The sequence below is a fragment of the Epinephelus moara genome, chromosome 9 (assembly GCF_006386435.1).
Source record: "Epinephelus moara isolate mb chromosome 9, YSFRI_EMoa_1.0, whole genome shotgun sequence".
Classification (NCBI taxonomy): domain Eukaryota; kingdom Metazoa; phylum Chordata; class Actinopteri; order Perciformes; family Serranidae; genus Epinephelus; species Epinephelus moara.
Genome location: NC_065514.1, coordinates 19081014 through 19095814, shown reverse-complemented (window position 1 = coordinate 19095814; position 14801 = coordinate 19081014). Strand labels below are relative to the sequence as shown.

General features: G+C 43.2%; 1 protein-coding gene across 1 annotated transcript; it reads left to right on the top strand.

Moving 5' to 3' along the window:
* The first annotated feature begins 5036 nt into the window (after positions 1 to 5036).
* Positions 5037 to 14765, top strand: rnf208 (ring finger protein 208). Its single transcript, XM_050053774.1, has 2 exons — positions 5037 to 5843; positions 12859 to 14765. Exon 2 carries the CDS (start codon positions 13941 to 13943, stop codon positions 14715 to 14717), a length of 777 nt encoding a protein of 258 aa, XP_049909731.1. The 5' UTR covers positions 5037 to 5843; positions 12859 to 13940; the 3' UTR covers positions 14718 to 14765.
* Positions 14766 to 14801: the final 36 nt, after the last annotated feature.

The window sequence follows — 14801 nt, the reverse complement described above, 5'->3', positions numbered from 1 at the left end:
ACTGAGAATAGTTTCTAAAGTGTAGTTACTTTCCCTATTTAGCAATTAAATGCAGGATACAATTATAACACTATAATGTGGGGGAGACTGGGGGCTGTTGTAACAGTTTTTGCTTTTGATGTCATAACTACAAAACATCTTGAACTATTTGGATGCATTCATTCATTCATTCATTCATCTTCTAACCGCTTCATCCTCTTGAGGGTCGCAGGGGGGGCTGGAGCCTATCCCAGCTGACATCGGGCGAGAGGCAGGGTACACCCTGGACAGGTCGCCAGACTATCGCAGGGCTGACACATAGAGACAAACAACCATTCACGCTCACATTCACACCTACGGACAATTTAGAGTTATCAATTAACCTAGTCCCCAATCTGCATGTCTTTGGACTGTGGGAGGAAGCCGGAGTGCCCGGAGAGAACCCACGCTGACACGGGGAGAACATGCAAACTCCGCACAGAAGGGCTCCCACACCCGGGATCGAACCGGCAACCCTCTTGCTGTGAGGCGACAGTGCTAACCACCACACCACCGTGGATGCAATTTTGATAAAACTAAATCTGCGTTCTACTTGTTCGTATTCGTATTATTTATTTGCACAGTATTAAAAACAACAACAACAACAAAAAACAGATTGTGCAGGTGAGATGAAAAACTCCTTAAAGGGTTATAAGTTATCTCACCTAAATATTCAATAAAACAAAAAGACAAAGATTTAAAATTGCCTTTAAAAGACTTGTTAACAGTCATAAAAAGTTTTTACAAATCATATTAGCGTCACAATATTGCCTCCGTGTGCAAGAGCTATTATTAGCCTATATAAATACCTTACCAAGAACCACAATAAACTCCCAAGAATAAAGATAAAGCTAAAACAATTTATATCCATTTGGAAATTAATTTCAATTGAATTAAAAACAGTATAATCAATCATATCATTATACAAATATAAAAACATCAGTTAGTCCATTGGCAGGCAAAGAGGGACATGTTTTATCTGCAGCTCAACAGTCAAAGTACTGGACATTTATTACCAAACTGCAAATGAACAACCTAGCTAACAATAAAAAATGATTTGCTTTCAGTTACATGTTGTATTTGTGTTATGATAATATAAATCAATAATTCAGTAATAAAGAAACAATTAGGAATTAACTTGTTCAGAAGAAAAGCAATAAAATATTGTATGACATTGTAAAATAATAATAAAATGTACAAATTAACATTCTAATCAAACTTGGGATGCACCGATTTTGAAATTCTGGGCCGATGTTGATACCAATGTATAAAATAACAATTTCGCCAGAAGCCACTCTGATGTTTTTATATTAGTGTTTCTTTTGTTATTGTTGTTATTTATTCTTCTTTTGTGTCAGGGAAACACAGAAATCTACAGTATTAAAAAAGAACAGTTTTAAAGTTATTCAGTCCTTCATTTCACTACTTTTGAATGAGCACAAATTCAATAATACACATTAATGAAACAACCTTTAACATAATCTTCTTTCACATGGAAAACATCTTTAAAAAATAAGCTAAAAGCCTTTTTACTATATATGATACATCATAATTCCCTCTCTAATATCTATTTTATAGTGCTGTGAAGACACCAACAAATTTCTCCTTCAAACAGCTGGATTTGTTCAAGTTTCTCTCATAAAGCTACATTTTACAAGAATACAATGAACACATCATGAGAACGTTACAATTTACCTTCGCCTAATACTCATTTTTACTGAATAGACCTTGCACGCTTCACAATGTAAATCAATGCAACCCCTGTGTGCTCTTCGTTGCGTCCACCTGCTGTTTAGAGGTAACGATAACTAGCTCTCCTCCTGCTGAATTCAACGTGGATTTATTGTTGTTTTCATGTTATTTGTCTCCACATACACTCTTCTCAGTAGTGTAGTGTTAGATGAGTGGGCATCAAAGAGATTTTGTCGAGTGTTTTAGTGTTTTGGGGTTCACGTGACATCAGACCACAACGCCAAAGAAAGGCCTCTCTATCATGTAGTAGGCTTTGCTATGTATGTATGTTGTTGTGGTCTTGTAATATCTCAAATTAATAGTAAAAAAAAAATAGTAAAAGATAAATATTTTGGGTTTATTTTCTTCCCCCAAGTGTGGCACCTCCTATGGATGCAGGCGCCCTTAGCATTCGGGTGTGCTGCCTATGCCACAGGCCGACACTGTTCACATGTTCTGAGCACCGCTCTGCAGGGAGAAAGTCCTGTGTTTGGTGACCCATCCACCACCCCAACCTGCATCCTTGTGGGGACTGCTTCCTTCTCTACTCCTGTCAAGGTATTGGTCACATGATTACAGCCCTCCAAAATACATGGCTTATGCACAAATCACAGGCTCATAATTACAAGGGATATGTACGAATTACGGTGCATTACTTTTCACATTGAGCCCACACTGTAACAAACTGCACTCCCTGAAGAAATATGATCATATTTTTGGAAAAATGAAACAGTGATTCCAGAGAGAAGCAGACAGAGGGGTCTACAGTCTGTGTTTGAAGGATATATCCAGGATGTCAAACTGACTCAGCATCAACAACAGGTTAAAAAGACAAAGATAGTTAGAAGCTAAAGCCAAACTATAGGGTACAGATCACAGTGTAAAAGTGAACCACCACATCACTGCTGATCGCCACACAAGACAATGAATTTAAAGGGAGACTTTGCTGATATTGAACCAGCTGTGTGGCATCACAGTGTGTGCAGATGAACAGTGAGTGTGTTTACAAGGTCTTTAGTATCCTGGTTTTGATTGGGTTTTTTAACCCAACCTTTTCCCGGTTTCAAGAAACCCGGTTTTGCCACCTGGAGTACTCCGATAGAAGCCAGGATACTGGAGCATGTATACGCCTTATCCCGATCTCTGACGGTTGCCCGCCGTGTGCGCAGGCGCCAGAGTGACGCACCAGATATACAAGCAACATGGCGGCAACGAGAGATTCCCATTTTTGGAGCGACGAAGAGACTGAATTTTGCCTGAAAATGATGAAAGAACTCAACATAACTACGTGTTTAGACGACAGAAGACACAGAAATGCCGACCTATTCAAGTCTGTTGTTCCATGTAAACATCATATCCCGGATATGCTCAAAGCCGGGATAAGCCTCAAAACCAGGATTCTAAAGACCTTGTAAACACAGTCAATGTTTGGCCCTTCACTGGTTCCAGTACAGAAGGGTCGGTCTTTGTTTCACTGTTATAATCATTAAAAAGCAAAAGCAGCATGTGTATACATTCAGTAGACTATATCTTCAGTAGCTAGCTAGCTAACCCTACACTTTTCAGGGTCTGATTTTGGTTTTGGAACAGGGAAGAAACGTATATCTTTTTCCAACCTCTCCAGGTAACGAGTATCATTAATACACAGCGTGTCCCAGGCACAACATTTAGCTCCAAATCCACAAAACCAGCCTGAAAATGAAGGAAATCTGAAGCTATTGCATTAGAGTCAATGGAGCACAGCTGTGGTGTTGTCGGACCAATGCTACGCTATGATTGGGTGGGACTTAGTGAAGGGTCAATTAACTCTAGTCTATCCTACTTGTAAGCAGCTATAAGGACATTTTTAAGTGCTTGCTGATGTGCAGAGTTCAGCAGCAATTTAAATGTCTCCTATGATGACATTTTATATTGCTACAACTGTCTTTATATTCTTATTCAGTATCTGCTGCACCAGCCTCCACTTGTGTGCCCACAGGAGGAGTTTTAGCTGCAGTAGTTTCTGACAAACATATTATTATATGAATAAATTAACACATACATCTGCTTACAGCTACAGTATTGTGTGTAATAAACCATTTATCAGTTTTTATATACTGCTTATTAATGCGAAACAGGGGGACTTAAAGTGTTGTCATAATCCCTCATGAAAAGAAAAACATGACTAATATCATGAATATTTAATGTTAAAGAGAAGTATTTGTTGTTTCCTAGGAAGGGGTGCTGGGTAAGAGAAATGAGAGATACTACAAGATACCAGAGAAGTGAACACCAGACATCCTCTGAGTTTGAGGAACTCATATTGCGACAATGACGGGTTGAGCACATACTGTGAGTCTTCCTCAAACTTCTCACAGAGGAGCAAGTGTATACAGCGCTCACAGCTAAGGCCCCTTCAAACAGGAGCTATGTGGCATTCAGATTATCTCCCATTACATTATGCATTCAATGCCCACATTACATAAGCATAACCCTCTTACACTGATTGAAAAATCGCATCATGTTTTTTTCCACTTTGATCTGAGGATTATTTATCGGTCAGCATGAAGGCTCCAGCAGATACTAAACTTATTAGGATCCTTGTTATGCAACATCGCTGAATGAGCAGATCTGTGGCAGGAGCTTACAGGATGCTGCTTTCAAGTTTCTGGGTGAGCTTATAGAAACTCAGCAGAGTCACATGTAATGTAGCCTTTTTTTTTTTCTTTGAACGTCGAGGGGAAATGAATACAAATGGCACCTCTGGGCTGCGACGCTGTCAACATTGTTGTTTGTGGAAATCCATTTCTGCAAACACGAGTGAGATACATGTGCCTGATGTTGAATATGATGGATCTGTTTTTCCAAAAAAAAAAAAAACCTCCCAGTCAGCAACCTAAGAGACTATTAATATAATATATGAGTGGATTTATGTTCTTTTTTGCCTTGTCAGATTTGCTGCACTCCTTTAGATTAGATGTATTTGCACCAGCGGCCTATATTTCCTGTAGCTGCTTTGCTTAACCGTGTGTGTGTGTGTGTGTGTGTGTGTGTGTGTGTGCGTGTGTGTGTGTGTGCATGCCTCCTTCACATTTATGCTCACCTTATGCAAACATGCTCATATCTGAGACGTCCGTGTGCATGTTTGTGTATAAATGAGCATATGTGTGTGTGTGTGCATGTGTGTGTTTAGACGTGGGGGGTGTGGGGGTGGGTATAACGGTGTTACCGTTCCTCATTGGCTGAAATATTTTCTCTGGCAACTAGAAAACGTGATCCTGCCTGCAGAGGCACTGCAGTGTGTGCTGCAGCGAGAGAGAGCAGCGAGAGAGACAGAGAGGGAGTGTGTGTGTGTGTTAGTGTGTGTGTGTTTGAGAGAGAGCGAAAGAGAGACAGAAGGGGGTGGGCAGGCAAAACAAGCCACATGCATAAGGAGGGAGCCAGAGGCACAGAGACAGAGAGGGAGAGTGTGTGAGTGTGTGCATCATGTATGTGTGAAAACACTGCGCATGTGTGACTGTGAGGCGCACTGAGCGGAGCAGACGGAGACGGAGAAAGAGGAGTAATGAACGGCAGCTGAGGCAGGAGGAGAGATAACAGCACAGGAGAGGGAAAGAAGGAGACAAGAGGTTCACCTGGAGAACAGAAGAGAAACACAGGAAGAGAAGAGGAGGACGTACATGCAGAGAGACAGCGCAGAAGCTTCACTGCACAGAATAAGCTGAATAATTTGAGAGGTTTAGGAAGAGGGATGGAGAAGGAGAGACCAGAGGGAGACGCTCAGCCACAGCTCGGAGGAGAAGGGGTAGGAGAGTGAAGGACAAAAGGTACCAGAGAGGAGAGGAGAAGAGGAACGAGGGATGCGGAGCTCGACGAAAGCAGCCCGAGACATGACGCATCCACCTTGCAACAGCTTCCTCCATCTTACACCTCCTCCCTCCACTGCTGCTCGCTGCTCATCCTGCTAGAATCGAATGGGCAGGAGAGAGCATCCTCCCCCCGAACAAAGAGACCGAGCGGTTTATCTTCAGAGAGCAGTATCAGCAACATCGACGGCAACGGCTGGAACGGGAGGCGAGAAAGGACTGGAACAAGACAAGTGCGCAGTCACACAGGTGAGGATGAGAAACGGCTTTGTGTCTGCGTCCTGAGGTTTTCTGTTTGTTTTTATATCCTGCATCTGTGTGATGTGTGTGTTCCAGATCTGTGAGGTGTGGTTGCTCTATGTCGGGTTTCATACTAATGCTCTTTTCTTTCTAGCTCTCTTTGTGCGAGACAGAGGTGGTCTCTGCCTTTTGTTACGTTAAGCTGGGATTTACATGGTTGTTGCATCATGGCCGTCCATTTTGCAGATGCACACATGGATGCATGAATGGAGACGCACAGATATGCCCACAGACACACACCTGCACGCCTGCATATCTGCATTGAACACAAACAGAGACTGTGATGATGTGTGAGTTTGGGTGTAGATGGTATCTTCAGGGTGTCATGTCTCCAGCGGTTATGACATTTGACAGACCTCTGCACAGACAGACAGCAAGGGGGGGGGTTGATAGGGACAGGGCAGGAACGGCCTGTTCTGTAGCTGTCAGCAGCATCAAGGCATCTCCATATTGGCCATACATCGGCGCTGCAGTGCAAGTGCTGGGTACACCATGCTGCGATTGCATAACTGCTGCTCCCAAAGCACCCCTCCCACATGCTAAAGCCGCTCCATCTCGCACGGTCCAAATGTGTTGGCCACCTTGCCTCTGCCTCACAATCCCTCCTGAGCTTAGCTCACACAACATCAACAACGCCGTCCACCTTAACCTCGGTGCTGAGGCAGCCTCCTTAAAAAGAAAAAAATCAATCACCCTCGTCAATCAAGTCTGCTGTTATCGAAGAGCCGAACATTTGCTGAACCCTTCCCCTTATAAATCTTCCATGAGGTCTGTGTCAGGCAAAGCGATGATGGTTATTGCTTTTTAGTTTTCTGCCTGTGTGCAGCTCTGCCATGTTGCTGTGGGAGACACGGAACAAAGAGCACTTGGCTGTAATGAATTGTGAGGCAAAATGGCCGATGTCTGCCATGAATGACGGCGGGCTGAATTATTAAAAACAACACCTCCCTACATACTCACTAAGCACTTTCTGAACATGCGAAAAACCCAAACATCACACTGCCATCATACAGTAGCCTATGGAATAACTGCATGTAACCGCAGCTCGATGGATCGACTGTAAATATAATAATTATAGCCACAACAACATCATGTCTGCACCTGAATCCTGGGAAAACATGTCCAAATGTATTTAAATCCTGCCATTTGAATCATGTCATGTTAACCTACTGTATGTTACATGTGAAAGAAATACATGTTGTTTGAGAATTGGAAGCAAAACCCCATTGAGATAAACATGTAATTAAAAAATACACACATATTTGGCTGTAAAAGACAAATAGAAAACTGTAGGAACATAAAAATAAGCAAAACTCAGTGTCATCTGCATCTATATAGCACCACACTTACATCTTTCAAATTGTATAATCTGCCACAGGAGCAAATCTTCCCGTATTCAAATCATTCACAATATTTCACCGACTCCTCCGATTTCCTGAGAGAAGCTGCAGCCAGCAAACATACAGTAAATCTGGGGATTTGTCCTCAGATCACGCTAAGGTCACAACGTGTTATGCAATCAAAATACAAACACAATATCCCACGCAGCAGGTCCGAGGAGAGATGTGCCTCTTTTTCTTTTCTTTTTTTTACCAGCCGAGGCATGAATGTGGATACGCATCTCAACATAGCTGGCATACCTGACATACTGCTGGTGTGTGTGGTGTTGGGGCACAAAGACCCGGACCGTCTGCTCTGTCCAGACCAAGAGACTGCTCGTATGGATGGATGGATGGATGGATGGAGAGATAGGTTTTCATTGAGAGAAAAGGCGGTGGGATGGGCAGGGTCTCTATGACTCATTCAGAACATGGTGCCCTTCCCGTGCTCTCCGGTCTGCACAGGTGGATTCTATCAGTGTGATCATGACGACCTGAGCGTGTGTATGTGTTTGGGGGGTAGTGTGAGAGGATAGGAATGTTCTTGGCGTGTGGAGCTGTCTCTCTCTTCGGGTGTGTGTTTGTATCGGTTTAATCTGGACTGATAGGAGACACATTTAAAAATATTCCTTTTCGAGGCTCCTATCTGTTTGTTATCTGTTTGTTTGTGTGTCTGCTGGAATGTAGAGAATGGTGCCCAGTATGTGATGGGAAGTCATCTGAGGGTGAGAATGTTCTAGGATGTGTGTGTGTGAGAGAGAGACTTTATTTGGTGTATGCAGCTCTGTGTGTGTTTAATGCAACGAGGAATGTGCTGCTGAGACGAACTCCTCCGACATCCCTGTGGTCAGCTCTCCTCTTCCTCCTCCTGCCTGTGATGACGAGGTCAAATGCCTGCCATGATTTCATTAGTGTAATAATTCCTCTGCAGGGAGAGGAGCCAGTGTTATGCATGCACACACACACGTCCACACAGTCAACGTGAAGACTGTGGGAGAGCTGCAGCACCGTGTTAATATGGTGTCCGGGTCGGAGATGAGCTCCTTACATAACAGGAGAGGGCTCTGTCGATTAGGAGGAGGCTGCTGCGCCAACGCCAGCCCATCAGCAGGCAGCCTGCATCAGTTATCAGCCCTTTTCATAGCACTGTCACCAAATTAGAGGGTAATTTTAGCTGCTTCATCTCCCCCAGGCTCAAAGGCTCCTCGTACAGCCTGGTTGCTTTATCAACTCGACCCCTGCTCACTGCCAGGCAGACGCGCTCACACAAGCTGTTTATATCCACAAACAGTGTCTAGACATGTAATATCTGAGATGATTTTTGAATACCGGTATTGTTATGTGAGAGTTTGAGACTTTTTTTTAACACAGACATAAAATAATCAGACACTTTGATCCTTTAAATTAGTGTGTATTCTGCAGTTGATGTAATGGCGACACTGGTTCTGGAGTACCTCAACACATCTGTACTTGTTCTTCTCATTATTTATTTGCCCATGTATACACTACAATTCAGATATATCTGCAATAAGCTAATGTCAGCAGATGTATCATCCTGACAGATTCATCTGTCTCACTTTAATTCAAACCATCATTTGTATAGTTTTAATACAATTCAAAATCCAGGGCTGAAGTGGGGCAAGACGGTAGGAAGAAAATCAAATATGAAGCTATTTTTGACCAAATATGTTGATATCAATATTTCAGCGATGTTGTAGGATTGACTATCAGTGCTTTGACAAAATATTTACACAATGACATTTTTGATAAATAATTGTTAGTAATGTGACTATAATGACTAAGAGGGCAAAGGCAAACAATTACATCCCTTTACTGTAATATAGCCTTCAAAACCAGGAAAAGACAATATTACAGTATCCAAAATCTAAGATGATGTCTAGTGTCATATGATATTAATATAATATTCATGGCTATATTGCCCAGCCCTGACCTGAAGCAACACTCCTGTACTTATATAAGCATGTACAGGGCTGGGAAACATTGTTGTATACTTTAGTACCATGTACGTTATATTTCAAAATTCTTTGATGCTGATCTTCTTTCTGAGTTTTAGGAGAAATATCAACATGTTAAAATTTCGCTAAATTATTTTGATGAATACAAACATGATTTCCATCACTGTTTTATTTAACAAAAGCCAAAAATCTTAAATGTTTTCCAAAGACAAGCAAAACTAAAGGATAAACAGCAAAAGCAAAATTGTGATTTAAATCGCTAAATATCTGATTATAGAATGTTCACTCTAGGATTATTTAATTTAATTTAATTTAATTTAACTTTATTTTATTTTATTTTATGTTGTTTACCAATTCTCACTGTGCATTTCTACTACTCCTCCATTATCCTTCTGACTACTCCTGGCTCTTAAAAGGGGTCTCTGGGATGGGATGAAATTGGATTGGCCAAAGTGGGTTCTCTTTGTAAATAAACATACCAACTGATTTCTAATTGTACTACGAATCACTTCTTTTTTCAATAAAACATTTCATTAATAAGTAAACAAGACTAAGAATCTAATCAGGAACTCAGTACCAACATTTGGCACTTAATAGTTTTGGATACATCATGTCATAAACAACAACATAATTATATTGTGTGTATTGCTTTTCATATGTCCAAGTTAATAATTAAAAGGAATGAAAACATACATGCTAACAAAACTATTAGCTAAATGTTTCTGTGTAGAATATTTCTTCATATAATACAAAACAGTGGAACACAGTTAAGTACATTAAATATCATTCTTTATATCTCCATATAATTCTCATGTGTTTTGGCACATATCTGCCATGTTTGTGAATAATATAAATATTGAACAGTTATCAGAATATTGGAATATAGGAAAAAAGGTCTTTTTCTGATCCTACAGGCTGAGTTATCATTACGTAACATACATTTTCTAGGATTTTGTAATAATTTTTCTTCTTGCTGTTGATTCCCGCACTCGTAGGTCCATCACATACACAGTCATGATGATTGTTTCTTAGAAATATTTTTGCATAATCATCTTCTAAAAGCTCCTAAATATATCACTATCTGTATGAAAGGTGTTTGAATGCATACTGCGAGTTCAAGAGGATGAGAGCGAAACAGAAGCTATTTTGGGAGAAGTGTTGCAGCGCTGCAGAGCTGGACGAGCACATTTGGTGCGATCGCGAGTGATTCTGGCTAACAGCTCTGTGTGTTTGAGTGGGGCTGAACAAATATGTCAACAGACTCATTGAGAAAGGATAAAGGGGAAAAACAAATGTCTGCCTGCTTGCCCAACATGGCTCGCTGCATCACGTGGGCCAAAGCACTTCCGCCTGTTAGGTACATCTCTCTCATTCAGTGTGAATCTTCAGCAGGGGGTTGGGGGCAGGAAACCACTGAGAAGTGAATAGATAAACAAACCATAAATAGAAACCAGGACCAGCACTGTGCTCTCTCTCCTTTCTTTCTCTCTCTCTCTTCTTCGCCATGTAGGTCACCTCCTCTGCACAGTTTTTTTTTCCTCTCTAATGAATCATCACTGTTGACAGCCGTGGAGAGAATGAGAGATGTGTCATCCTCCCTCCTCTGCTGGTTGGCAGCTATTGTTTTGGTCAAGCTTAAAAGCTCTGAACGTACACTTGTTCTTTTTCAGAAACCCACACACAGTATGACACAAACCCTCAATGCAGAGTGGAACCTGTTCCCACGCGTGTTAGAGTCTAGCTGACGCAACTCACCAAGATGTGACAGGAAGCAGAGAGTATGACAAGAGCAGGACCGCAACATGTATCACAGTCACCTACTCTGACCAGACTGTGTGGCGACCTTTGGCTTTTAATTACCTGTCAGTTGCACTACTGGTTTTGTGCATCTTAAAGCACTCTTTACCCTCTATTAGTAATGATATTACCACGTCTTTAAAGGGTTTAAATGTTTTTGGTGTTAGCTGTTCACACTGCTGTGGTCGGGGGTGCAGGGGAGCTCATATACTCATGACCTCAGTGTTTCTATAATCCCCCTTGAAACATACACTAATAATCTTCACTACACTAAGTGAAACAAGTCTGTGTGCTAATACATGATAAATAAATATATTTTCAGACAACCTACATCATATTGTATATACACTCAGTGGCCATTTTATCTGATACACCTGTACAATCTAATGCAGGCCAATACAACAGCTCTGCCCCAACATCTGGGGTCTCATTTATAAAACAGTGTGTCGCCAGTTTCCGTCTCCAAAATGTTCCGAAGCGTGGCTCAAAGTTTCTTTCATCAAGTCTGGGGTTTTTTGGGGGGGGTTTTTATCTATCACAACTTCTGCGTAGGAAGTGGCGTATGCCTCTTTCAGGCCTTGTTTTGTGCGTACGCAGTGGGCTGCAGATCACAGTGTAAAAGTGAACCACCACATCACTGCTGATCGCCACAGAAGACAATGGATATAAAGGGAGACTTTGCTGATATTCAACCAGCTGTGTGGCATCACAGTGTGTGCAGATGAACCGTGTTTGTCTTTCCCCTGTGCCGTGTTGTTGTCGGACCCTTGTCGGAGCGGGCCAATGCTATGCTGGGATTGAACGGATCACTTAACACATCTAGCCTTGACAATAACTGAACATTAAAGGCTTCATAAATGTCACCTTCATGTCAGAGCAGTTTTATTAGGTAGACTATACAGGTATACCTAATGATATGACTGCACATACAAGATTCTCTCTTGTATCTGTATTATGTCATTACATTGTATGTATTGTGCTGTCTTATGTGGTGTGTGTGGTGCGTCTGTCATTGTTATTTTATGTCTACCTGCCCGGAGACAACAGCTGCCAAAAAGCTATCAGCTAACTGTGCTGCAGTTAATTTTAATTGTGTGCTATCCCTGCAAAGATAAACAATATTATCAACAGATGAACAGATGATCAACAGAAAACTGACAACAATTTTAAGAGCCGATTAATTAATAATTTATGAAACAAAAAATGTTTGTTATTATTGTTAGTTTTTCCTAAAAAAAAAAAAAATTATATTTTAAATTAATGAAAGTGGTCATTAGTTGCTACCCTGAAAAGCACATCATTTAGGTGTTCTGAATTACACTCACCTCAGACAAAAGATGCACAAACAGCTTTGTCATCAGGCCTAAACACACAAACATAATCTTCCGACTTTGCAGCATGCCGATTGTGTTCAGTCAAATGAAAGGCGTGCTCTCTGTGCTGTGCCCTGGTGCATGTGGCAGCATGACAGTGATCTCACCCTTTAAAGAAACACCTTTGGGCCGAGGCCAGGATGCAAAGGTGACAGCCTCCGTCATTGGATAAACACAAAGACACCAATCTTCATACGGCTACAGTAGATTCTTTCAAAGTCAGTCATACACTGGAAGATTATTGTGTCAGAGTCAAACAGATAATATACTTTGTATGAACACAATGAAAGGGAGTGCACCTACCTGCCTTTTCAACCGTGATTTATTCATTGGTTTATGTATTTGTGAGAAGCTGATGTTGTCCTACCCACTTGTATTCCATCTTAAATGTTATGAAGATTCACTAAATCTTATGCCTATGTCTTTATTGTGTTGACAGGTAGATGGACCAAAGGAATCCTGAGGGCACGTTATGAGTCCGAGACACTGAAATAAGGGAGACAAGCACAGAGGCATCTTTCAGACTGTTATCACTTCTGCTCAGTTGGGAGGACTAATCTGAAAATAAAAAAAACCCCTCCACTCCCACCTCTGAGGAATTCAGGAGCCTTGGAGCTTGAAGGAGTCATTCCAACAGCTTTCTGGAGCATTATAGGAAACCTCCCCAAAAAAAGAGCTCCTCCCTGTTTCTTATCAACAATCCACTGAGAGGGTCAAACAGGGTCGCCTGGCCAAACTGGACCAAGAGCAGAGAGAAAGACTGGAGCTTGCTCTTTCTCTCTCACGCACTCGAGTCGATGTGTAACACACCCGCAGCCAAAAACAGGAAGTAAAGCGGGCGTCTAAGTGAGAACCACGTGTGAAGGCTAGTTTGAGAAGGCAATGGGTTTTCTTGGCAGGCCACAGGATATAGTTTAAGACAATACCTCTTGGACTTCTCTGAACTGCCTGAACTTAATTCCCCCCTCTACGCTGTGAATGCAGAAACCTACCAACCTGTACTGTATGTGTAAATGTGAGCATCTGTGTGCATATGAGATTATTTATTAGTGTCATCACTGAGTGAGAACATATCTTTGTGCTAAACTGTCCTTGTGTGTGAATATACATTTCTGCAAATAGCCATCAGAGACAGCACAGGAACAGGAACATCAGCATACGTGAGTGAAAACAACAAAAAAAACTACCTTTAAGTAGTCAACACTGGTCGCATACGGTAAGCTGGACTGTTAAATCATCTGTACATATCAGCAGTGACAGAATAAGAGCTTCAGATTGTGGTGCTCTGGCTGAGCTCCTCTATCTGTCTGCCCCTCATAAAGACTCAGGCTGACAGAAACGCCCACCAGGCGGGGGATCTCTGAGGGAAACATGGAGGCAACCATCCGTCCTCATGTCCCCTCGAATGGCTGACTTCAGAGAAAGAGCCTAATCTTTTTCCCCGTGCCCAGAATCAGGCAGGGGTGTCCAGTGCTGATTAGAGCCACAGCCCCTCTCTCTTCCGCCTCCAAAAACGTGCGAATGTCCTGCCTCAGGCGTCAGCCCGTCACCATCCCCATGGACACCGTCAAGATCATCCAGTCGGAGAAGTTCCCCAGAGAGTGCCCTGTGCCCGTCACCCAGCCGCGCTACGCCCCACCCCCCAGAGTGGCTTGGGATGGCGGAGGTGAAGGCGAGATCATTGTCAACCAGGCCTGCAGTGACCTGACCCTGGACATCACAGGGTCCCCCCGGCCTATGGTGTCCCCCTCGGCCCCCGTGATGCGCAGGGAGCAGAGCTTCCTGGCGCAGCGCAAAACCAGTGCCAACGAAATCTGCTACCACCAGTTCCACTACAAGATGGAAGACGTCATAGTCAACCAGTACGTGCTGCGCTCCTCCTCCACCTCCTCCTCCACTTCCTCCTCCTCCTCCTCGGGACCCGTGATGCCCTGCGAGCCCCTGGACTGCCCCACCTGCGGCCACACCTACAACTTCGCCGGCAAGCGTCCGCGCATCCTCTCCTGCCTGCACTCGGTGTGTGAGGAGTGCCTGCAGATCCTCTACGAGTCCTGTCCCAAGTACAAGTTCATCTCCTGCCCCACGTGCAGGCGCGAGACAGTGCTGTTCACTGACTATGGCCTGGCTGCTCTGGCCATCAACACCAGCATCCTGAGCCGCTTGCCCTCTGACCCTAATGGGCCAGTGCAGTGGGGCGGGGACGCCGACCGCAGCTGCTACCAGACTGTGCGCCAATACTGCCAGTCAGCCTGCACCTGCCAGATCGCCAACCCCTTGTCCTCCTGTGGCATCATGTAGACAAGGGGGGACACTGCAGGCATGACTCGACGCTGCGCCCCCCCCCCCCCCCCCCCCCCCCCCCCCCCCCCCCCCACCCCCCCC

Excerpts from the sequence above, each read along its gene's own strand:
- rnf208 (XM_050053774.1), top strand. The coding sequence starts at position 13,941 with ATGTCCTGCCTCAGGCGTCAGCCCGTCACCATCCCCATGGACACCGTC.